At 49.9% G+C, this 23722-nt stretch overlaps 10 protein-coding genes across 10 annotated transcripts; 6 read left to right on the forward strand and 4 right to left on the reverse strand.

Annotated features, from left to right (window-relative positions):
• Positions 1 to 114: 114 nt before the first annotated feature.
• On the reverse strand, positions 115 to 3847 carry N7481_000558 (calcium/hydrogen antiporter; the record flags this gene model as incomplete). The annotated part of the gene is given in 6 exon segments (XM_057259777.1): positions 115 to 379; positions 445 to 608; positions 692 to 1620; positions 1696 to 2802; positions 2819 to 3607; positions 3682 to 3847. 6 exon segments carry the CDS (start codon positions 3845 to 3847, stop codon positions 115 to 117), a joined length of 3420 nt encoding a protein of 1139 aa, XP_057127609.1.
• Positions 3848 to 4426: 579 nt separating this feature from the next.
• On the forward strand, positions 4427 to 5767 carry N7481_000559 (proteasome regulatory particle base subunit RPT6; the record flags this gene model as incomplete). The annotated part of the gene is made up of 4 exons (XM_057259778.1): positions 4427 to 4661; positions 4761 to 5112; positions 5157 to 5435; positions 5509 to 5767. The coding sequence occupies 4 exons, from the start codon at positions 4427 to 4429 to the stop codon at positions 5765 to 5767; spliced, it is 1125 nt and encodes a 374-aa protein (XP_057127610.1).
• Positions 5768 to 7225: 1458 nt separating this feature from the next.
• N7481_000560 (uncharacterized protein) lies at positions 7226 to 9207 on the forward strand (the record flags this gene model as incomplete). The annotated part of the gene is made up of 4 exons (XM_057259779.1): positions 7226 to 8797; positions 8875 to 8922; positions 9002 to 9094; positions 9157 to 9207. The coding sequence occupies 4 exons, from the start codon at positions 7226 to 7228 to the stop codon at positions 9205 to 9207; spliced, it is 1764 nt and encodes a 587-aa protein (XP_057127611.1).
• A 1397-nt stretch (positions 9208 to 10604) lies between these two features.
• N7481_000561 (NAD(P)/FAD-dependent oxidoreductase) lies at positions 10605 to 11840 on the forward strand (the record flags this gene model as incomplete). Its single annotated transcript, XM_057259780.1, has 1 exon — positions 10605 to 11840. One exon carries the CDS (start codon positions 10605 to 10607, stop codon positions 11838 to 11840), a length of 1236 nt encoding a protein of 411 aa, XP_057127612.1.
• Positions 11841 to 12362: 522 nt separating this feature from the next.
• Positions 12363 to 14720, forward strand: N7481_000562 (putative ubiquitin fusion degradation protein (Ufd1); the record flags this gene model as incomplete). Its single annotated transcript, XM_057259781.1, has 1 exon — positions 12363 to 14720. The coding sequence occupies one exon, from the start codon at positions 12363 to 12365 to the stop codon at positions 14718 to 14720; it is 2358 nt and encodes a 785-aa protein (XP_057127613.1).
• A 449-nt stretch (positions 14721 to 15169) lies between these two features.
• On the forward strand, positions 15170 to 17080 carry N7481_000563 (5'-methylthioadenosine/S-adenosylhomocysteine nucleosidase family protein; the record flags this gene model as incomplete). Its single annotated transcript, XM_057259782.1, has 2 exons — positions 15170 to 16138; positions 16208 to 17080. The coding sequence occupies 2 exons, from the start codon at positions 15170 to 15172 to the stop codon at positions 17078 to 17080; spliced, it is 1842 nt and encodes a 613-aa protein (XP_057127614.1).
• A 75-nt stretch (positions 17081 to 17155) lies between these two features.
• On the reverse strand, positions 17156 to 19460 carry N7481_000564 (uncharacterized protein; the record flags this gene model as incomplete). Its single annotated transcript, XM_057259783.1, has 3 exons — positions 17156 to 18012; positions 18043 to 18262; positions 18321 to 19460. 3 exons carry the CDS (start codon positions 19458 to 19460, stop codon positions 17156 to 17158), a joined length of 2217 nt encoding a protein of 738 aa, XP_057127615.1.
• A 259-nt stretch (positions 19461 to 19719) lies between these two features.
• N7481_000565 (uncharacterized protein) lies at positions 19720 to 20463 on the forward strand (the record flags this gene model as incomplete). The annotated part of the gene is made up of 1 exon (XM_057259784.1): positions 19720 to 20463. One exon carries the CDS (start codon positions 19720 to 19722, stop codon positions 20461 to 20463), a length of 744 nt encoding a protein of 247 aa, XP_057127616.1.
• Positions 20464 to 21245: 782 nt separating this feature from the next.
• Positions 21246 to 21550, reverse strand: N7481_000566 (uncharacterized protein; the record flags this gene model as incomplete). The annotated part of the gene is made up of 2 exons (XM_057259785.1): positions 21246 to 21374; positions 21437 to 21550. 2 exons carry the CDS (start codon positions 21548 to 21550, stop codon positions 21246 to 21248), a joined length of 243 nt encoding a protein of 80 aa, XP_057127617.1.
• An 853-nt stretch (positions 21551 to 22403) lies between these two features.
• N7481_000567 (transporter YIP1) lies at positions 22404 to 23513 on the reverse strand (the record flags this gene model as incomplete). The annotated part of the gene is made up of 2 exons (XM_057259786.1): positions 22404 to 23000; positions 23163 to 23513. The coding sequence occupies 2 exons, from the start codon at positions 23511 to 23513 to the stop codon at positions 22404 to 22406; spliced, it is 948 nt and encodes a 315-aa protein (XP_057127618.1).
• Between the last annotated feature and the right edge of the window lie 209 nt (positions 23514 to 23722).

Raw genomic sequence — 23722 nt, forward strand, 5'->3', positions numbered from 1 at the left:
GCAAATTTGAAAATCCGCTATGCAAAGACAGTATGATACGGGACGGGAGGTGGAGATGATAAGCAAAACAAAGACTGATGGAAGACTTGGAATCAATTAACCAGCTATGTCCAATTAATAGGCCGCACCGGCACGGGTACGTCCAATGGTGTAGAACTTTTGGGACTGGCTTGTTCCCAGAGCAAGGGTATCGAATCGGTCGATGCCCATGTTTTCGAGGTTGCTGTAACCAGACATGTAGAACCCGCTGATAACAACGAGATAGGTAAGGACCAATATGGAGCCCTTGAAATAATTACTCTTCCCCTCGCCGTAGACGTACGACAGCAGAAAAACGCAAAGAATCACGGTGATCATGTCCCACTGGGGGAAGATGAGACTGTCATAGAAGTTAGTAAGGAGGGTCCGGTTTCGAAAAATATCGTATATATCAAAGATACTCACTTGAACGAATGCCTCGCGAGTTCGGCTGGGTCAATTGAGCGGGTATACAGGGCGCTGAATAGGACAAGAGCGGGCACCTGCAACAAGCAAACTTGCAATGCGTATGCAGAGCCGATCTCCATGGACAGGGCGATGTTGCCGTTCATCGCGAAGGAAATAGCGTTCTAGAAGCAAATAATAGTTAGTACATCAGTATGGGGGAGTCTACAAGAGCCGAAGCCGAGAGAAAAAAAAGCATGCCACATACCAAAAATTCGGTTGTGTTGGGAACCAAAGCGAAGAGAGTTATGCCGAGGAACTTCTCGTCAATGTCCACATTCTCCAGCACGACATCAACAGTGTTGACAAGGATCTCAGCGATAATGGCATAGAGAATTGTGGCTCCCATTAGGATGATCGCGCTCTTGGCCTTACTCCAATTCGGCGCATCATGACCTCCTCCAGCTGCTGCATGGGCGGTAGGGTCGACGACAATACCGGAAGCATCTGCCTCGTCACCAGGAGGTTTCACCTGATCTGCCATAGCCCGGCCAGCTTGGCGTCCAGCAGTTTGCTGACCTGTGGGCTTACGACTCCTAGTCGCGTCGCGGGCAGCCATTGCAGCAGCAGTCGCCGCAACATCGGTGACCTGACGCACAAGTCGCTCGTTGTCCTCGCCAGTAAGACCCCGTATGGCCTTGGGCACGGGGCAGCCATCAGCACCGGCTGTCCGAGGAGGTACCAGATGGGGCGTGTTTCCCTTGGCATCGGTGGAGGATGAACCGCCATTCTCTGTTTGTTCACAATTGCCGGAGGCATTGCCGTCATCCAGACCATAATGCTTGAGTGATTGGCCCACGATGCGCTTATATAGCTGGGACTCCCGAATAGAATCCTTGTTGCCAGTAGCTGCACCAGAGGCTTCAGGAGCACCGCCAGAGAACAGCAGATGTCTTGGCTCATATGGAAAAGACTCCGGGGCAGAATGGGCGGCCTGGGCGGCCTGAGCAGCCTTCTTTTCCTCCAGCTCAGTAGCCCATATCAAGGCAGCATGGGTCCGAAGAGTAAACCAAAGGCCGATGATGTATGATAAAAAGAGGAGAACGGCAGCAAACCACGCATAAGGCTGGACCGCCTTTTGGAAAAACGAGTCCTGGACCGCAGCTGTTTTGGGAGAAATAGCACTGGCGACAGTCCCTATCAACCCCGGGCTGCTCGCATGCGTGGCAATTCAGTTCATGCTATATGGCGGTAGTATGCAGATTAGCTAACGATTCAGCAAGGGAAGGTGAATGATACTTACACTGCCATAAACCTGGTAGAAAAGGGTGGGCCCAAAGGCAGCAATTACAGCAAATAGAAGCATTGTCGAGGTCACACCAGCGGATTTCACATTGAACCGTTGCGTTTTGCGCTTGATAGCGCCGAAACACATGGAAAGACCAGGCAAGAACAAGACACCAGCGAAGATGCTACCAATAATACTCCCCTCAACCAACTGAGCTTTGCCCTCGGTTAGAGCAACGCAATAAAGATAAACTTCTACAATAGTCGAGAAAAACGCGTTGATTGCAGCACCCAGGCCCATTGATGACTGAGCCGAAATTGAGGCCACAGCTTGCCCAATGAAATATGCCAGTGGAATAACGGAGAAAAGAGCAAGAGTGAAGATCAGACCGGGGTGGGTCAGCCAGGACTGCAAGCCCAGAAATTTATCGAGCACGAAGTAGTCGACAATCACAAAGACGACGACGCCAAGCAAGTTGATGAAAAAAATGTTCGTACCGTCAATCGTATATTTCCAGTATCTCGTTCCGGCGGCTCGGTATGTGCAAAGGAGGATGGAAGGCGAAGAAGACCCCGAGCTGAGTCTAGCATATGAGGTATCGGAGTGAAATGACAAGGCGAGAGGGTGTCGCCGCAGATGGCTCGCAAGGATGGTTGTCACCCGACCCATCGGAATCAAAAAGACAAGTAGCCAGCAAACGAGCGAAACCATGAGCATCAATGGTCCCACTAAGAAATAGAAGAAAATGAAAAAGACAACTCGGCCCATAGTCCACTCTCCTCGACCGAAAAGGCGCCGCTTGGACTGAGGAAACTGTGATGAATCCTGACGTTGCCCTCGCTGTGTTCGACCCAGAAGACTGTCATTCTCGCTGGCGGAATCAACACTATTTCGACGTCGACCAACGAGGGATCGGTCACTGTGCGGGCCAAAGAAGAGCCGACCATGCTCCAAATCACCATTCTGCCACTGTTCATACTCGCTGATACTGCGTCCTTCACCCTCATCCTCTTCCGCATAAACCTCATCAGTCTCAAGCAGAACAAAGGAGCCGAATGGATAGAACAGATATCGGGAAAGCCCCGAAAATACTCTCCCATAGGCCACGGCGCTGGAGGGAATAAGCGAAGACGAAACATGCGATTGCAGCCAATAGAGCGATCAGCGCAAGCCACCAACCAAAAACCAGGGACCAAAGAATGTTTGTCAAGAAGAGCATAGGGCTGACCCGCCCCCCTGGAGATGAGTGGATATCACCTTCAGCGGTCTTCTCCACCGAGCGGCTCTTTTTATACAGGGCAGGTTTCCATATCCTGATACCGAACGGGTGAGTTTCATTAATGGCTTGCTGTCGGTCCTTGAGCGTGAAGCTCTCAGCATCACTCGCGTCGTCCACGTCGTCTTCATCGTCATCGTCATCGTCGTTCTCCGTATCATGCGGCTCGTCGGCACTCTCTTCCTCCTCTTCTTCTCCGTCCGACTCTCGCAGCGATGGGATTTCGATCGAGGCTTCGAGACCGGGGGCTGGCAAGTTGGCGTCATTTCCGTCAAAATTATCGGACTCGGCTCGCGTCAGTGGGCTTGGGCGGGCACTCGGGCGTCTTCTGAGAGTGGAGCTCTGTGCACGCAAGGGACGAATTCTTGGGGAAGGCTGCGTGGTGGAGGCCTGGAAGGAGGCGAAGTCCTGCTCGACCTCCTGTACATCGTCGTCTGTTGAGAACTCCTGACCCTTATGGGGAATTTGACGTTTGGAGGACATGCGTCTGGTAACGGAGGGTTTTCTGGACTTATCCGGGGCCGGAGAGGGGGAGACGAATGGGCGAGACGATAAATCTTCCTGGGATTCGTCGAGGCGGGTTTCGGAAGCTGATTCGATCGTATATGCATCCAGGGTGCCTGTTTCCCCAGCTATCAGTAAGCGAGGGACGTTTTCTCGTGTTACACAAGGGAGCTTAAAAAAGTAATCTTACCGTATGTTCTTCGGGTTGATGGCGCAGGTCTCACTGGAGGTACTGATGAGGCGGAAATATAGTCGCTGGCTGGTGTTCCGACAGGGCGAGATGATGCCGACGCCGACGCCGACATCGACACCGACGCCTCCTGGTTGTCGGTGTCTTTGTCATTCTTATCCGCCATTTGAAAGGGTGATCAGCGCAAAGCCAAACAGAAACGGGAAAAGCGAAACGATCGCGAAGATCGAGAATGATAAGAAAAAGTAAAATCAACCCGATTACATGACGGGGTACACAGCTTCAACACATGAAATAACCAGACGATTACTAGTCATCTGAGAAGGAGAAGATGCTGCAGTGCAGGGTCATTAGGGTCATCAGGGAAGCTCTCCACGCGGCCGTGTGCAACCGTGGGACGAGTGCCAATCATCTTGGCGGATGCCTGGCTGACTCAGCAGGGTAGGTCAGCTCATTTGCATTGTTTGTACTGTTTGCATGTTTACACTTTCTAGTGGCCTTACTCGCCAGGTTAGCAGGTCATGTGCTCCGCAGCTCGCTCGAAGCTGCGGAACACCAGAGCTGTCGGCAGGTCAACATCGTCATCCTCATCGCCATTCTCATTACCCATCGTCCATCTTCCATCGTTCCGCCCTCCTCCTCTCACACACCCGTCCGGCATTATAAAGGGAGGACCTAGACACCTTTGGACCGAGACCATCGCTTTTGAATTCCCTTTGGTCCCCCGTCCATCCCTCCATTCGCCATGGCGTTGGACAACTACTACCGCAACAAGATCGAGGGCATGAAGCTCGAGATCATCCAGGGCCAAGCAGTTCTTCGAAGATTAGAGGCTCAGCGCAATGACTACAACTCCCGAGTGCGTCTGCTGAGGGAAGAGCTTGGCTTGCTTCAGCAACCCGGCTCGTATGTCGGCGAAGTCGTCAAGGTGATGAGCACCAAGAAGGTGCTGGTGAAGGTGCACCCAGAAGGAAAATACGGTATGCATTTACAATCTCCAATCAATCTTTTTGGATATGATATCTATCAAGGACAATGGAATGACTTCGGAATACTTTTCTAACGCGCTTTGGATACAGTGGTGGATATCGCCGACGGCGTCGATATTGCAAAGCTCACCGTGGGCAAGCGAGTCGCCCTCCTTTCCGACTCCTACAAACTGGAGAAGATGCTCCCATCCTCCGTCGACCCGCTCGTCTCGCTGATGATGGTGGAGAAGGTTCCCGACAGTACATATGACATGATCGGAGGTCTGGACCAACAGATCAAGGAAATCAAGGAGGTGATCGAGCTCGGTCTCAAGCATCCAGAGCTCTTCGAGTCTCTGGGTATCGCACAGCCCAAGGGTGTCCTACTCTACGGTCCCCGGGTACCGGAAAGACATTGCTGGCGCGAGCCGTGGCCCATCACACCGACTGCCGTTTCATTCGGGTGAGTGGTTCGGAACTGGTACAGAAATACATTGGTGAAGGTAGTCGCATGGTGCGAGAGTTGTTCGTCATGGCTCGCGAGCACGCGCCCAGTATCATCTTTATGGATGAGATTGATAGCATTGGGTCCAGCCGGATAGATTCTGCCGGTGGCGGTGATTCGGAGGTGCAACGGACGATGCTGGAGTTGCTGAACCAACTGGATGGTTTTGAGCCGACTAAGAACATCAAGATTATTATGGCTACCAATCGACTGGATATTCTGGACCCGGCGCTTCTGCGACCAGGGCGTATTGATCGCAAGATCGAGTTCCCCCCTCCTTCGTGAGTCCCCCTCCCCCCTAGTGTTTATTACGATCTTTTCCAGAGGATCAAGTGCTAATTTCATGATCTGCAGGGTCGAGGCTCGTGCCGATATTCTACGAATCCACTCCCGATCGATGAACCTGACACGCGGAATCAACCTTACCAAGATTGCGGAGAAGATGAACGGGTGTTCGGGAGCCGAGTTGAAGGGTGTCTGCACGGAGGCTGGTATGTACGCGCTGCGTGAGCGACGAGTGCACGTTACACAGGAGGACTTTGACCTGGCGACGGCCAAGATTCTCAATAAGCATGATGACAAGGAGGTGGCCGTGTCGAAACTGTGGAAGTAGAGTAGGGCTAGAAGGAGAGTGAAAGTGAGAGCAAGAGATCGACGACCATGTATCACTAGATCCAATCGAGGTAGTTCAGTATACCAGTATACCAGTATGCCAGTATGCCAGTATGCCAGTATGCCAGTATGCCAGTATGCCAGTACACCTCGGAGTTCGTTCTTCCGGGACGGTTGGGGACTATTCCATAGTGGATCGGGCTGACCGACCGCATTGCATTTAAGGATTGGCCAAGTGGATAATATGAAATGAACTTCGCTTAGGCGATATGAACAAATCCAAATTACACCGTATTATACTCGGACACTACCCCGACATCGAATCGCCCGAGAGCGTGGGGTGATGCGACTCACCGACAGCCAACCTTAGACTAGTGGCCAGCCCAACGTTCTGTTCTGTCTGGAGTACCAATCGTTAAACTTGCCAAACTTGCTCACCCCAGCAATCGCGGAGTACAGTACAGATGGAAATGAAAGTGATTGCCTCAACGGCACTGCCCCTTTCCCTTTCCAGATTGGCAACACAGCAGGGATCCCCCCCCTGATCCCTGATCAACTGGATCAACATACCATGATTGCCATTACCCTCTTGGCAGGATCTCCCCAGCGTCAGCTATTTGGCTTGGCAGCATTGGCATTGAGAGTACAGTAGGTATGGCGATTAGCGGTGTTAACTAGGGTAGCGGCTATTGAGATCCAAGCCAATTTATCTCAATCTCAGCCTCGACGCCAAGATGTACTCATTCTCTGTAATGAGAGGAGCAAAGATCAGCCTGTTCTGATTAATCCGGGATCGTCCAGGGTAGTTACTGTGTGTGTACAGTACCAATAGGCTATTGGACCACGATAGCGTGCATCTCGCCACTTCGGCGCCAGAAGAAAGTGGAGTCTTTCGACACCCGCGTGACCGGCGGATCAGTGGGGCTTGTCAAGATTGTGTTGGATGCAGGCAGTGGCAGTGACACGATCAAATTGGATACTTATGGATGTGTACATGATTGTGCCGTACCTGTGGCAGAGTCCCGCATTGCGGGATACCCCTTGCGGAAGGGGGGAGGTTGGATAGAAGTACGAGTATAAGTACTAGAAGACCTTTATAAATCAAACTAGTTATAACAGTGGTGGGACGAAGTATACTTTGTGTATACTTACAATCCCCTATCCCCAGTACTCTACCCTAAGTACTCCCACTTCTTGCGTGCTAGAGTACGCCTACTCTTACCAGACCGACTCTTCTTACTCAATTCTTTCATCCAATCTTTTTCATCTCCTCCCTCCTCCCCGGCTTTGAATTTCCGTACTCCACCGGAGCTTTTGTTCTTTTGTTCTTCCCCCCCCCACCCACCCATGGTTCCTTTTCTTTGATTAAGTTGATCCATCACTTCTCTCCTCACAAAAAAAGGGACTGCCCCCACCCGCTCCCATCTCTACGGAGTATATAAACTTGTATTCTCGGACTATGTCCAACGACCTCTGGATTTCTTTGATCTCCACCATTGACCCAGCCCCCGACGCCATGCCCGCTGTACTGCAATCTACCATCCACCTACTCGAGTCAGAGCTCGTCAAGGCTCGTCAAGCTCTCGAGGAGATCCAACCCCATGCGCCACTCTTTCGCATCGGCGATGAGGTCTCCGTCGGCGCAATGGAGGCCTATCGCCAGAACCTCATCGGTCGAGCCCCCGACTTCTACGGCGCACGGCGTTTAACCCCAAAAGAATTGGGTTTCGAGCCTATGGTGCGCGAGCTGACTCCCTTGGAAATTATCCCCACGCCAGCGCCAGCGCCCATTGCGCAACCCGCATCCGCATCCGCACCGCCGCGACAAGCACCACTCGAGGAGATGCTAACTAACAGCCTAATCCTCGACCATATGGCCCCATACCTCTCCGTCCCATCGATGATGGCATTGGCTTCATCCTCACGCCTTCTCCACAACATGATCACGCACACTCCATACCTCTTCCGACACCTCGATCTGACCCGCTGCAAAGGCGCGCAACTTCAAGACGCTACAAGTCATGAAAATGATACCCAGACCGAAGATGAATTCTATTCCAGGCCATTGCGACACATCTTCACCAGTCTGGAGAGAAAATCTATACTCCAAGACGTGCGCACACTCGTCTTAGACGGTCTCTCCGTCCCAGCTGATCTACTCGCCGAAATCATCTTGACAGACCGATTTAACGTCAACATCCTATCGATCCGCGAATGCCGTAATCTTAACGAACGTAAACTGATGCAGGCCATCCAATATTCCGTTCGTCCCACACGTCCGGAAGGAACACCCCGAGTCAAAGGAATCTACCATTTCTCTCCCAGACACACGGCCCCGCGACCCGTTGTGCGCCGGCGCAGATATAGAGACTGGTGGAGTGACCGCGTAGGAAATACCCGGAGTCCTAGCCAATCCTCCTCGAACAATTCGTCCGATGCAGAAGACGAGGAATCAACCCCAGTCCTCAAACACCAGCAGAACGAATGGTACTCGCCAACCGGCAAGCTCTACAAGCACAGCATAGAGGAAGGTTGGGCGCAGACGATCCAAAAATGCGAGGGAATAATTGCATTCGACGCAGTCCTTTGTCGAGGATCACGACATGATGTCAACAATTACACTACGGCGGAAGGGGACGAGGAAAACCCACCCCCACCCCCAGAGGACCCCATGCTCGGACCCGCAGTGGCGACAGTCGCCCTAGGCCCACGCGGCTGCGACGGCTGCCACAGTTCCCCCGAAGGCCCAGCAATCTGGGGCCAAAGTGACACTGGTGCAAACATTCAATTCCCGCTCCTGGGACCGGTTCCCATGCACCAGTCCAGTGTGGCCTTTGCCAAGCGTCCTGAATTGCGTATCCCTGGCAAACATCCTGTTCTGATTGCTCGATGCACGGATTGTCTTACAGACCGCTGGTGCCACCGGTGCAACAAGTGGTTCTGCGAGAATTGTCTTGAGAATCCGCAGCATGTTAGGGAAAATTTATCTCCGCATCAGACTGCGGTTCGTCCGGTGGGTTCGACACATGTGGTACGTACAAAATACAATGCGATGCTTTAGTTATTCGGTATTTAAGACAGTGTGGCTGATATCATTTTGTTTCACAGAGATTACAACGAGGTGTCAGCAAAGATTGCTGGGAATGTGGACCAACCGTGAGTACCTTTCTTTCTGTCCAATTTTGAATTTTGAATCTGAATTTGAATTGTAACTGACGTATCTGTACCTCTACAGTGTGCATCCTGCAAGCGAGACTGCCAACACACCTGCCAAAGCTGCCGGGGTGATTATTGCATCGAGCATAATGAGGGATGCTCAGCCACGATGGTAGGCCCCCATGTATTCACCCTTGGAAAATGATCTCATACTGACGAGGGATGAAAAAATAGTGTGATTGGTGTAACACCAGTGCTCGCCATCGCATGCGTAGCTTCCGTTGATTGGATTGGATCGGGTTATTTGTTTGGTGTTTGGGTAGCTGATTTGATTTGATTTTTTGTTGATCTCTAAGCGAAGCTGGTTTATTCCCAAAATCTCAACTTTATTTATATTTCTTTATTCTTAGTATCATTCTAAGTCATTTCCCCTAGTCCTGACCCTCTATTTAATAAAACTAAGTAATAATGATACTGTTAGAATATATTATACTCTAAACTACCTAGTTTAGAGAAGATACTAGTCAATCGATCAATCAATTGCCAAGTACCTAAGTTTACTCTCTCTAAAGTTACTACAATAAGGCACAAACTAGCCACCCAATCAGAGAAAAGTGGTTCAAGTTTTAAACCGCAAAGGCCAGCCAGCTTGGGAAGCGTAAGGCTCCTCCGAGTCCTGTCTAGAGCCTGAAGTACCAGCCCGCTATATTTAGAAAAGAAGACATGCTAGTATCCGTGGCGAAAATTAATAAAAAACCACTGGCACATAATACAAGAAAAGACAGTAGGGACTAAATAAAAGCTATTACATAGTAATAGGCACCTCAATAACAGCAAAAGAAGACTATCTAATACTAATAAGTATATTGCTGTGAGGATACTCAGATTCTCCGGGCTTTGAGTGTTGGAAGCTATTACAATGTGAGGAAGTTTAGATACCTATAGAGATTAGGATACGAAGTAGCGATATCGGGCAAAGCATCAACAATGGTAACAACCTAGTTCATTACAAGTACTAAGATAGGATCTCTTAGCTTTTATACCTGCCTAGGGTACCAGCACTTATCTACTAGCTAGTTTGACTTACAACTTTCCTAGCTTAGTTTTTTCCTCTCTAATCCTACTCTTTATTCTTCTTTCTCGCCCTCTTAAATTACCAAGACCTATAGTATTATCACATTATTATATAATATAAGCTATAATAGTTATAATATACTCAGTTTATTTTCTCCTCTACACCAGCTAACTAAAATCGAGATCTAATCAAGTGTAGTTGCACTGTTTCCCAACTCAAGGCAGAGGGCACAACACGGCAGCTCCCTGTCGCACTTCAGGTGGCGTAAGCGACAGATCAAGCAAGCGAGAGAAGAGCACATAGCCCTAGAATTTTGTTGTGTATTCATTGCGAGAAACCAGGGGAGGATTGATGTTCATAGCACGCCATGATGAACGGGTACTCGGGTATTCGTGTATCTCTGACAGCCGCCCGGGAATCAGGCTTAAATCGAACGGTACTGCGATTCCCGAATATTGCGCAATATCCTAAAAGCCTTACCCGGGAAATTCATATAAAGGCATAGAATTTTTAATTTTATCTAATAGTCACTTTAAACAGCAGTCAATTGAAACAACACTCATTTATTTGCGGTTTTACGCCTTTTGAATCTTTCCCAACTTCAACGATGACAACTACTAGTAGAATCATCATCGTCGGTACCGGATTTAGCGGCGTCTGGAGTGCCTTTTCAGCTAAACGCCTTATCAATCTTTCCCAGAAAAAGAAAGATATTGAGGTAGTCGTCATCTCGCCCGAGCCAACCCTGGTCATACGTCCGCGACTCTACGAGGCGAATGTGGCCAGCTTCACCCACCCCCTCGGAGCTATGTTTGAGGATGCAGGCATCAAATTCTTCCAAGGCATTGTGAAGAAAATCGATTCCGATGCACACATAGTTTCTGTTCAATCTACCTCCGGTCTTGAGTCAAGTCTTAACTATGACCGCCTTATCCTGGCAGCTGGTAGCTCCATCGTGCGGCCTCAGAATATTATCGGAATTGAGAAGCATGCGTTCGATATCGACTCTCTGGATTCAGCCATCAAGCTTGAGACTCATATTGAGAATATGGCTTCCCTTCCTCCAAGTCCTGCCCGTGATACTATTGTTGTATGCGGCGGCGGTTTCACAGGCCTTGAGATCGTGACAGAGCTTCCCAAACGCCTTACGCGTATTCGAAATCACCGAATCATTCTGATCGACAATTCTAAGGAAGTTGGCCAGGCACTTGGACCTGGGCCTCGTCCTGTTATAGCGCAAGCCTTGAAGGATCTCGGAATTGAATTGAAGCTCGGATCCTCTGTCGCAGCAATCGATGCTGACGGTGTGATTCTTGCATCTGGCGAGCGAATCGAAAGCAAAACTGCCATTTGGACAGCTGGTGTGAGGGCGACACCTCTAACGCAGCAAATTTCTGGACTTAAGGATAAACTTGGTCGTCTTCACGTCGACCAGCACCTTCGCGTTCCATCAGCTCGGGATGTGTTTGCCACTGGTGATGCAGCTTCTGCTCGTCCGGATACAGAAGGCCACTATACTATGATGTCCTGCCAGCATGCAATTCCGCTTGGTCGTGTGTCAGGCTATAATGCCGCAGCTGATCTTCTTGACGAGCCCATGATAGCTTATACTCAGCCTGCATACATTTGCTGCCTGGATCTCGGTTCTTATGGTGCAGTTGTCTCTGAGGGTTGGGAGAGACATGTAAAGATAAAGGGGGATATGGCAAAGCGGGTAAAGGGCTATATCAATCAGGTTGCGATTTATCCTCCAAAGGATTCGCAGAAGGCTCTGGATGAAGCCAAGCCGGTTGAGCTTAATGGAACCCAATTGATCGAGCACATCCTTCGCGCGGTGGCTTAAGTTCCCATAACACTATGTGGTCTGCCTGTTTGGATGGGAGAAGCCTGACTCTTGCAAAGGAAGAGAGACTGATTCCATAGGCCTATTCGAGGATATGCGGATAGGGACAGCCTGGTGGAACAGTAATTAAAGAGAAAATGCAGTCACAGAGCCTCGTGGGACCCTGTGGATTCAAGCGAAATATGTCAGGAGGGGCCCAAACGAGAGCCGCAAATGTTCAAGACCCTCTATTGCCTACCATTATTGACCGCCTTCTTATGGTAGACTAAAACCTAGTAGTATTGGTCCTCAGATTCTAGTGGCAATTAATTTGCCTCACTCAGTTACTGTACATACTTTGGGTTATTGCCACCCGATGTTGACTGTGTTGATTGTAAATGTACTCCGTCGTTAAATTGATAATCGATAGTGGAGCCTTCTAGAACCAAATCAAACTTTGGAGCTCCCCGCCGCTCCGCTCCGCACCGAACTCCATTTTTAAGCCCGCCATGTCATGCCGCCTTCCCTTCAATCTCCTCCATCATGGCGGGGAACGAGAACACTTTGATATGGTCTGCCCAGCTGGCCGTGGCACCTCCCCAGCGCGCCCCTCGATTACCTGGCGATAAAATCACCCTACCCCAATCCGCGCTTGAACAACTCCTCGCCGCCGCCCCGCTCCAAGCTGTTCCCAATTCCTCCAACACACGCGTGCAGCACAGCAATACCTTCGACCCTTTCAACCCACACACTTTTGCCGCCGAGTCTCGAGCCCGTCAGCAGAATGAACAGCGTCAACAACAGCTTCCACACCCATTGACCTTTCGCATCGTGAACCCTCAAAATGGCCGGTTCGTCTATGCGGGGATCCGCGAGTTCTCCGCACTCGAGAATGAAGTCGCCCTCAGCAGTCTACTCCGCGAGTCTCTCGAGATTTCCGATGACGACTTTCCTACAACCGAAACCCAAGAGGGCGAACACGCGCCAGATATGGAGGTAGATGGATTAGAAGGAAACGAACACCGAACCCCAACGCCACCAACAATACCAATCACATCCACACCCACGGGTCCAAGGGTCACGGTGCACGCGAAGCAATTACCCAAGGGCACATACGTGCGTCTTCGTCCACTCGAAGCTGGCTACGACCCGGAAGACTGGAAGGCGTTGCTGGAAAGACATCTTCGGGATAACTTTACAACGCTGACGGTTGGCGAGCTCCTCACGGTACCGACCTCCCGCACCGAGTCCTTCCGATTTCTACTAGACAAGGTCTACCCCGAAGGAGAAGGAATCTGCGTCGTCGACACGGATCTCGAAGTTGATATCGTGGCACTATCGGAAGAACAGGCACGTGAGACGTTGCAAAAGCGACTGGAGCGAGCTGCGCGGGCACCTGGTACGACTGCCGGTAGCTCGGTTGGCGGGGTCCTCACTCTTGGAGAGAATGTCGCAGCCCAGGTGTTACCTGGGGAGTATGTGGACTATGAGCTGCGAGAGTTGACGAAGCACGAGGGAACGCTTCGGATTGAGCTTTTGACAGATGATCCTACCGTGTCTCTATTCGCCAGTCCACTTAGTGCTCGCCAAAGAGGACGTCCGAGGAGAGATATGCATGTCTGGGGCGACTTTTCTACTGAGGGATCGAAGAAATTCAAGATTCGGCCTACCAATGTGGCGCTAGAGGGGGCGGAATCTATCTATATTTCTGCTTATGCCAATATTGAAGACAGCGAGAACGAGCCGTCACAACGAGTTCCTGTCAAATATAACCTACGGATCTCGATCGATGATTCAGAAGATGGCGCCGAGGCCGAGGCCGAGGACGATGAACATGAGCCAGACGATGTACAGTGCCAAAACTGTCGACAATGGGTTCCGCAACGGACCCTAGTTCTCCACGAGAACTTCTGTCTACGCAATAACATCTTCTGCCCCCAGTGCCATAATGTCTTCCAAAAACGATCACCCGAATGGCAGAACCACTGGCACTGTCCCCACGACTCCTCCCACGGTACCGACGCCGCCAGCAAAACCAACCACGACTCCATATTCCACAATAATTACGAATGCCCAGATTGTTCCTCCAACTTCGAAGGACTACCTGCCCTAGCTCTCCACCGGACCAACGAGTGTCCCGGTAAATTGATCCTGTGCCAGTTCTGCCATCTAATCGTTCCGCAAAAGGGCGATTCAGACCCAGACTTCTTCGACCCCGAAGTCTTGGTTTCTGGTCTCACTCCCCACGAACTAGTAGACGGCGGACGAACGACTGAATGCCATCTATGCGGCAAGATCATTCGACTCCGCGATATGAATACCCACCTCCGCCACCATGATCTAGAGCGGCTTTCCCGACCCGCGCCACGCACATGTCTCAATCAAAATTGCGGCCGCACCTTATCAAACACCGGCAACAAGTCTCTTGGTCTTTGCAATATCTGTTTCGGGCCTCTATACGTCGACACACATGATCCAGAGGGCAAGGCTCTTCGACGCCGGATTGAACGCAGATATCTTTCGCAAATGATGACCGGGTGTGGGAAGGCTTGGTGTCAGAATGAGTACTGCAAGAACGGGAAGCAGAAAAGACAATCAGCGCCTGAACCAGCAGTAATGAGTGTGGCTGAAATCATGAAAGTAACCCGTCCTCTCGTCGACGCCTTGAACGTCAACCCCGAAGAAACCAACACGGCCCCATTTTATTTCTGCACCGATGAAACGGGTCAGCACCGTCGGAATCTGGCAGATATGATCTACGCGGAGGGAACTACCGGTGACGGAGATAAGGCATATGATATGGCATGGTGTATAGCAGGCGCCGAAGCAGCCGGCGGTGATCTCGAAAAGACACGAGAATGGCTTGCTAAGTGGGCGCCTTCTCGGGGTGAAACCGTATGATAGAGCCTCGGGGTCCCTTTTACTTTGGTTTTATTCCTGTGTTACAAGATTACTCAAAGATTATCTATAATATTCCAATATACTAAATAGAACGATCCTCATGATTTAATGCTTCCCTGATGTGATTAGGACTCACGGCGGAAGTTGGCCGATCCCACAAATCAGGGGCGGAGTAATTGCACTGAGGGCTGAGTGGTTCATGTACTAGGGTATAGGCAACCCCAATCAAACTACTCCCTTTAAGTGAGGCTGACTACCTGCAGGCGAGCCGAGCTGTCCACGTCAACTGGCCAACTCATGGCAGCCCTTCCTCATTTCAAACTTCACTCCCACAGGTACAACATTTGCACACCTTCTACCCCGATCCCAGACTACCAGGCACTGAAACGCAGTAACAGTGACTTCCCCTACTTTCGTGACACAACCCCCGCATCACAGCCAGATCGCCAATGACACATCCTCCCTTCCGGCACGAAGATTACACGGTAGGATGGGTATGCGCCCTCCCGATTGAACTGGCTGCCTCGCGCAAGATGATGGATGAGAGGCACCCAAGTCTCCCTCGGAATAATGATGTCGATACCAATCTTTATACGTTGGGCCGTATAGGTCAGCATAATATTGTCATGGCATGCCTTCCTTATGGCTTGACAGGAACCACCCCAGCTGCTACTGTTGCGATTCAAATGAAGTCGACGTTTCCTTCCATCCGTTTCGGCCTGATGGTGGGTATTGGAGGTGGAGTCCCTAGTGCCAGTATCGACATCCGACTCGGCGATGTAGTCGTCAGCCAGCCGCATATGGGCCATGGCGGCGTGGTGCAGTATGATTTTGGAAAGACAAGACCAAATGAGTTTGAGCGAACGGGATTTCTTAACTCTCCTCCCACCGTCCTACTGAATACGATTGCAGTCGTACAGGCCAATCATCTTACTGGGGAAAGTCAGCTTGCCGAATTCCTATCATGCCTCAGCAACCTACTACCATTCGCCCCTCCTCACCCAGATCCTGATAATTTATTTATGGCGAGCTATAATCACATTGATGGGGAAAATTGCAAGGGGTGTAGCAAGAGGATGCTAGTGAGACGGCCCTCTCGGACTGAAGATAATGTCGTCCATTTCGGCACGATAGCATCTGGTAATCAGCTAATGAGAGACGGAGATGTTCGAGACAAGCTCAGCTCAGAACTCGGGGGTGTGCTTTGTTTCGAAATGGAAGCGGCTGGATTGATGAATGATTTTCCATGCCTCATCATTCGAGGCATCAGCGATTATGCCGACTCACACAAAAACAAGAAATGGCAGGGCCATGCAGCAGCAACGGCCGCTGCCTGTGCCAAAGATATTTTGTCGGTCATACCTGCTCGCGATGTACAGACCACACCCACTGTCGGCGAGGCTATCGGGGCTTCCTCTGTATGATAAATTATCATCCCATGGAGTCATAGAAGAGATATGGCCAGTATCTAATTATTCCCATAACAGACAAAGCCACAACATCAATCTGACCTTGCTATGCCTGGGTCTACAGAGCTTGTTGATTCATCCATGTTTGCAGGATCGCAAGGTAATGACGCCCGAGAAAACGAAGTTCCATCAAATAGCAATCCTTCCAGAAGTAAGACCAGAGAGGAAGAATACGAAGTCCCGGCTTTCCTAAAGCCTCAGCTAGATCCATCATACCTCTTCAGGAAACGTCGGTCCTTTATGCGACGGAACCGGTCATGGACAGAGTGGACCGAAGACTCGTCTGATCTGTTTCAGAGCCTTGAACGCTGGATGTCAGTAGCTGATGCTTCGCTCTTTGTGGCGAAGGCCATTTCAAATGACGATGGCAGGCAAAAGGCTACAGACTTTGTCGTGGCGGTGATCGACTTTCTGAAGTCGCAAGAAAGATGCAAAGTGATCTGGGCGTTATCGTATTCTGTCCGTCCGGATGACGGGGCTGTGCCTATCATTGACATTTTCAAAACTCTAATAAGCCAGGCCATTCGACTGGACCCGTTATGGGGCACAACCGAGTCCGCATTGTCAGAATCCGAATACGGGACCGAAGAAATCTACCAACGCCTCCTGACGATCCTCTCTCGGATGACAGAATGCTTTGTGATAATTGAGACAAACAATCGAATGTGGGCTGGGCGGCTGCTTATGGATCTACAGAAGATAGCTGATGATTCACCTGCGACAGTTAAAATAATGATCCTCGCGTACGGAAAGGCATCACTAGAGTTCTCGAATCTGCCCCTGAAGGATAAAAGGATTGTCGATACAGTTCCTGAGACTATTACGGCGAGGCAGGCGAACAGTTCATGGGTGGAAGAATCTACATCCAAGATGCTGAGGATAGTTCGATAGGCCGGCTAGTAGTGCAATAAAAACAAGTCAAATCAATAGTCAATCTTATAATGAAAAGGAACACATGACTTGGGTCTAAGTCTTGCGTTTTCTTTCCTGGCCCCTCAGTCCTTTATTTAAAGCCCACTCAGAGTCACTGTGTCCATGCACATCCTTCAAGTAATCTGCAAATTTGGTCGAAATATCCATAATCCTCTCTAGATGACTGTACTCCAGCCTCTTTCCGTGGAATTGTGCAAGTTGCATGGCCAACTTGACTGTATTCCTAATCTCCCGTCCATTGAGTCTCTGCTTTGCAAGAAAATTAACACCCTTCTTGATCTCCTCAACCTTGGCATCCGTTTCGTTGAGAGAATCAATGAAGTTGAGCCAAATCCTGTAGCGGCTTTGTTTATTCAGATAGGGGTAGTGAAGAGAAACTTGGATCCGTGATTTGAAAGCTTCGTCGAAAGTGCCGACACGGTTGGAAGTAAGTATGAGAATACCATCGTAGTATTCAAGGGTGCGGAGAAAAATAGAGACTAGCGCATTGCGTTGTAGTTGGTCTGTCTGTCGTTCTTCAAGAAAGACGTCCGCTTCATCAAGGAGGACGACGCATTTCCATATAGTTCCAATATAGAGAACGGACTTGAGGTACTTCTCGACCTCTTCCACATTCGTCCCTATATCACCGCAGGCAATGCGGTACAGCGGTTTATGGGTGAGCTCCGCGACCGATTCCGCGGTCAGGGTTTTGCCTGTTCCCGGCCCACCGTGGAGGAGGAGGATGAGGCCATTTCCTTTGCCTTCCATGAAATCCGTCGATTTACTCGCTGCAGTATGGCTAGTGACGAGGGCTTCTATGACATCTTTATGATCGGAATCAATGACAAGATGCTCGAATGCCTTCCGGTTCCAACTAATCTCGCCAATGTCGTCGACTGTAAGAGATCCTGGATGAAAGAGTGAAAGTCAGCTCAGACCGATACGTAAGTCAAGGATGTAGATAGTCTTCATACTCCACTTTCGATCATGAAATCCGAATCCAATGATCTCAGCTGGCAAGAGTAATGAAAATGGGTCATCGGGAGGATGATCTTGGCTCATTGCCTCGTGGCCCAGGTCATTGCGCTGGCGTGGAAGCTCGGAAATATCGTTGCTCTCTCTGTATGTAGTCATGTCTATCATATATCTGGAGTTACTCTAGATATGCTAGTATTTAGCAATCCGATAAGATGAAAAGTGGTAGGGATAACCCTACCGCTGGCATTTGCCATCGTGGGCTGATCGGATTGAATGAAACCAAATTCTTAGACCGACAACTCCAAAATTTCTCCCCACGCTTTCGTAGAAGGCCGACGAGCCCAGATCTGTCGAGCCTCAAAGGATATGCAGTAAGTGTTGTAATGGGTAGTTTTGTCTCAGAGGAAGATGGCCAGTCCACGTAAATATTCACCCGCTCTTTTCGAAACAATCCGTCGAATTCCCACGACCAGCAGTCCAGCTCCAACGGGAAAGTATTCGATTGTGGACAACATTCCACTGCATAGGCCCGTGACTGGCCATTCTCAACGGTAACTATAATGTCATTGGGACCAAAGAGCTTGTGAAGATGTGATTTAGCAACCAGATCGCATGAAAACAGGTCATCGGCTTCATCATAGTCGGCCCCGAATGCCTCATTTACAAAGTCCAGTAATAATTGGAATTCTCGCCGCTGTAAATCACTGAGTAAACCAGCCGCATGTCCCTTTAATCGCCGGCAGTGGTAGAACAAGTGATAAAGACCACTTATACATTGCCTATTTTGCCAATCTGTCAGACGATCAGGTCCTATCCCTGTAACCACTTGAATCGCCTCCTTGAGGGTGAGAGACTGGATCTTTATCTCCCAAGATTGTGGTACAGCATGGATGCTATCTTTATTCAGGCGAAAAAAATAAGGCATTAAAGAGGCAACATCTGCTGGATGATCAGGAGTAGGCAGTCTTTCGAATTGATCCTGGACAACTTCATAGTGCTTTCTGCAGTCGTACTTTTTATAAGCCACGATGCTGATTCCGGCCTGATCTTCAAGATACTCCTCAACTTTGGAGACTGGTCGCCTGCCTCGTAAGGTGCTCGCTTTGCTATCGCCTGCAAAGAGTCCTGGTATGTCAAAATAGTACGCAAGATCCTCATGACGCTCGTGGCTCTTCTTGCGATCACAAGTGACACGATGGAGAATGATATGACCATGTAAAAGGTCTGGATCCTGGTGACTGCTCTTCTGTTTCTTCAGACTCTCCCTGTTGTCATCATCGACCCTGCTCTCGTATTCATGGTCGATCAGCTGGATAACATCTTGTCTCTCCCGTTTCCTCAAAAGGGGTGCGAGTCGAGAGTCTATAGTTGAGTACATTGTTGGAGCGCCTTACTATATAGAACAATAAAATGACAGCAGTGAAAGGGAGTGTGCGATGACCTCAAGAAAAGATAAAGCATCCCAAATACCCAACCCATAGTGAGCTGGTTTTGCCAGTTTTCCTGCATGGCGGCCCAAGCACCGGAGAGTTTGGGCATTGAATAAACCGAGTCTTGCTTCGAAAAGTAGCTGGAAACATCGCTTTTTTCTACAGAATAAGACCCAACTTGGGTGAAAGCAGACTGGAATTCACAAAATGAGCTCGAAGGATTTGTACCCACTCCGGAATGTGGTCAACTCACCCATCTACCCAGTTGCCATCGGCGCAGAGTCCCAGGCTAAGATTCCAATGAAGCGGATGTTGGCTGAGGACTTGACCGGAGAGGGCGAGAGCCACAGGATGAAGCTGATGTGTCTGCGCCAGGAGTCTTCGAAATGTCTTCGCAAATCCGATCGTTTTGCCTCCGGCCAGATCCCCGAAGCTTCCCCGCGCCGCCGCCGCGAGCCCATTCCTCCCCGTCTCAACAAAGCTCATCAAGTAATGTTCGCCCACGACCAATTCCCCTCCGTTGCCAACCGGCATCCCACCACACCCAGGGTGCTTGCTAGATCCGAGGGGTGTTTGCTTTGTGGCCTGACGTCCACGAATAAAGGTGTTCTCAAAAGACACATTATAGACCAACATTACCCTCAGTTCCAGTACACCTGTGTGGAACCCGGATGCGGCCTGAACAAGCACCGCAAAGATAAAATACGAAACCACATACGAAGTCATCCGGCATTAGATCCCGAAAGCTTTGTTCGGACAGAGTTCGCTGCGCCCCCGCAATGCACCATCTGCTCGAAGGTCAGCAACAGCTGGGATGCGTTTTATACATGTTTACTTTCGCATCATGAGACTGCTTCGCAACCCGAGCAAGCTGCTTTTGAAAGAAGCACAGCCAAATATGGCCGAGGATCCAAGGATAGCTCATTATTTAAGGCAGTCTCAGGGCTTTAGAAAGACGGACCCAAATCCAATACGGCCAATGGCAACTCGACAACTACCTAATGTAGCGGGGAGCTGTCTGCGAACCAGGTCCTGCCACTAGGGGGCAGTGTGAGTATATGAGAGGAGATCTAGGGATAGAAGAGGAAGAAGATGTCTGATTGTCTGCTTCTGCAAGTAGTGTAGTCTCATATAACATAGAACCTTAGTCACTCCGCCATTTCTGCCCTGCGGGCTATTTCTCCCATTACACTAGATAGAAAAGAATTTACCTATCACGTATTCCTTCGTTAACTCCATTACAAAAGTATGAAAAATAATATGCCCATTTCAACATTGCTTCAGGCGAAGATATGTTGCCCACAGTTGACATTTTCGCCGAAAAGATTAGAATGACAGGATCACTGGAACGCGTATATCTCCTTTTCAATCTGGCGGAACATGAGCCAAGAGTACAATGCGGCAACTATCCAATCTATCACGCAAGCTGGTAGCATACACGAAAATCTTTGATAGGTCCCGTCTAGACTGGAGGGGGACAACAAGTCGCTTTAGAACGCCGTAGATGCGGTTCATACACTAAATAGGGGATCTAAGGACTTGATATAAGTAGAACTTTATATAGTATTAACAAAAAGTAATAAAGCTAAGGAAAAAGAAAGGAGGACAGCTTTTATAATTACTATTATACAAATAGGAGGGCCCGCCCTTCCCGCCAAGATCGCCTCATATTTCCTCCACCCTTCCAGATCTTAATCTTCTACAGCCATGCTGCGCCATACCCATACGCTGTATCAGACTTTCCCTCGGACTGGCCTGATATCAGAGGAGAAGGCGGTGGGAGGGGTATGCGGACGCACGTTGCTATTGTCCAACGCGAAGAGAAATGTTGTCGAGATCATAGAGGCGTAAGCAATAGCCCACTGCGTGCCAATTAGCTGCAATTTTCACTGCACACAGAGAGTGGTGGAACCGAATACAGTACCTTCCATCCATGAATTGGGCGAGGCGATGTCTCCCTAGGGATGTCGTTGTCGTCGGTGTTAGCAAGGATACCATTGCAACCTTGTTTTTCCGGGTCCGCATCCATGGAAGGCATAATGCAAGGGGAGTAAGGGTTGCAGATTTGTATAAGATGCGAGAATTCATGAAAGAACTAATTGACGGAGGCGTTGCTGCTTCTATGGTTTGATTTTCAAGTTTATATAGAATGCCTCAAAGGGACAGTTAGGGCTTCGAACGGCCGCTCCAACTCCGTGTCTTGGCGCCTCGTCGGTCGCCCCAAGTCCGTATTAACTCACCCTCACCCCCCGCGTCACTCCTTGTTGTGATGCCCATTCGTCTTCTTCGACATCACCATCTTCACCTCTGCTTTATGGGCTGTCATTTCTTTGGGAAACTATCGCGAATGCGCACTCGGATACTCCTGGAGTAGCCCCCGATAGGCCTGCGGCCGGGACGGGACGAACCACTCAAAACAGTCTTTATATATAAAGGGATTGAGCCCATTATTGGGGCTCATGAAATGTCCAGCTACTAATCCATTCACCGTTTACAGAAAGCATTTTGTTTACATAGAGCGAGATGACGAGTCTAATAATGCATAATGATATATCAAAGACAGTGGCTGAACTGAATCTCGTGAAATTCATAATATTAGATGCAAAGACCTTTGAGGAAAGTAAGTAAGTAGACACCCGAGACTTTTTTTACTTTCTGGTAGCGTTGTATTGTAGCCTCTCCCTCACGCTCATGCGTATGCATATAAGATATGAGAGCTTATTGGCTCAGCTTGCCTTCTCAACCCGAAGACAAGGCAAAACAATGTTAAATCCAGACAAGACGCCTGGTCCCAGCCCAGCCCATTCCATTCCATTCCGAATTCTGGGAAAAATCAATGACAAAAAAAGGGGAGTCTTTCCCCCCTAAGTTATGGTATTCTTCACATCGAATCAAGCAGCCCCCGTCTTCGCAGCAAGAGATCCCGTCCCCCTAGAGGAGAAAATCCCCATAATTCCAAAAACGACATAAAACAGCGCAAGCGGATACGCCACAAGACCCCTCATCCCACTCATACGCGCCACCGAGCAGAACATGCCGGAACTGCTGTACGTACACCAACCCACCGCCGCGGTGGTGAGCAGATACCCGAACAATGTATCCATGGGAATCATGATACCAATCAGAGCGGTCAGCACGAGCGGGAAAAAGCAGTAGCCCAGCACGCTGGCGGAGCGGGGAAATGTCAATGTAGCAGAGAAATGGCCGGCCGAGGAGGCCGAGGAAATTGAGGGTTTGTGGTGGGGGTTGTAGTTGGCGGGATCGGAGGTGTCCACCATGGTTGAGCCGGACGGAGACATCAAGCTGAGGATGAGGTGGAGGGCTAGAGCGCCGAAGACGGCGACGCCGTAGATGTAGCCGTAGAAGACCTTTCCGGAGAGGAGAAGGAAGGTTCCGTATAGGACTATGTAAAGGAGGGCGCCGTAGAGGTCGCTGTCGTCCATTAGGTGGTTGTCGATTGAGGCGAAGGGGTTCAGGACTGTGAGGGTCTGGAGAAGAGATGAGACAGGTTAGTATGATGCAAGTCTCATGTAATTGTATATAGCGTGACGGTATTGCAACTGTGTGAAATAAACCCCCCCGTGATCACGAAGTATACACAAGGGCTCGTTCGAACACAAAAGCAACCCACCACAAATGCAACAACTCACCTTAGTCCGAATATGTTCAAAATTCACCCCTAATTCCTCAAGCAAAGGCGGTTCCCCATCATACCCCTCCGTTCCAAACGCCGCCAACCAACCCGTCCTTAAACCACCCTGCTCACCCATTCGTCCACTCACCCCCGTAGCCGGCGATCCGAAGCCCCCATATCCACCACCGACGGGGTAAGCCTGGGCGGAGGGATTCGGTGCGCCTCCGAATCCCGCGCTATTGCCGTAGGATGCTTGTGCGGGAGTAGTATGGCCGGAGACAGAGCCGTAGGAGGAGGGGAAGAACTGGAGGTTTTGGGCGGAGCCTTGGGGTGCGTAGCCCTGCTGTTGGGGGTAATATTGGGCCATTGCCGAGTGGGCGGCGAGGAATGGATTATCCGAGGCGCAGGTTGTATTTGTCTGTGTGAATCGTAGGAGGAAAAGAGGAATTAGATTGACGGGGTATGAGTGCGGTGTTGGAGTAGAGCTGAAGCTCCAGGTGGACACTTGGTGATTGATGGATGATGAGTCAGCCGACCCACTCTGTAGTTACACATACTCCATAACTCGTGTGTACT

This window comes from Penicillium waksmanii (genome assembly GCF_028829765.1).
Source record: "Penicillium waksmanii strain IBT 27052 chromosome Unknown utg000001l:1.0-4852451.0:1.0-4856178.0, whole genome shotgun sequence".
In the NCBI taxonomy this organism is placed as follows: Eukaryota; Fungi; Ascomycota; class Eurotiomycetes; order Eurotiales; family Aspergillaceae; genus Penicillium; species Penicillium waksmanii.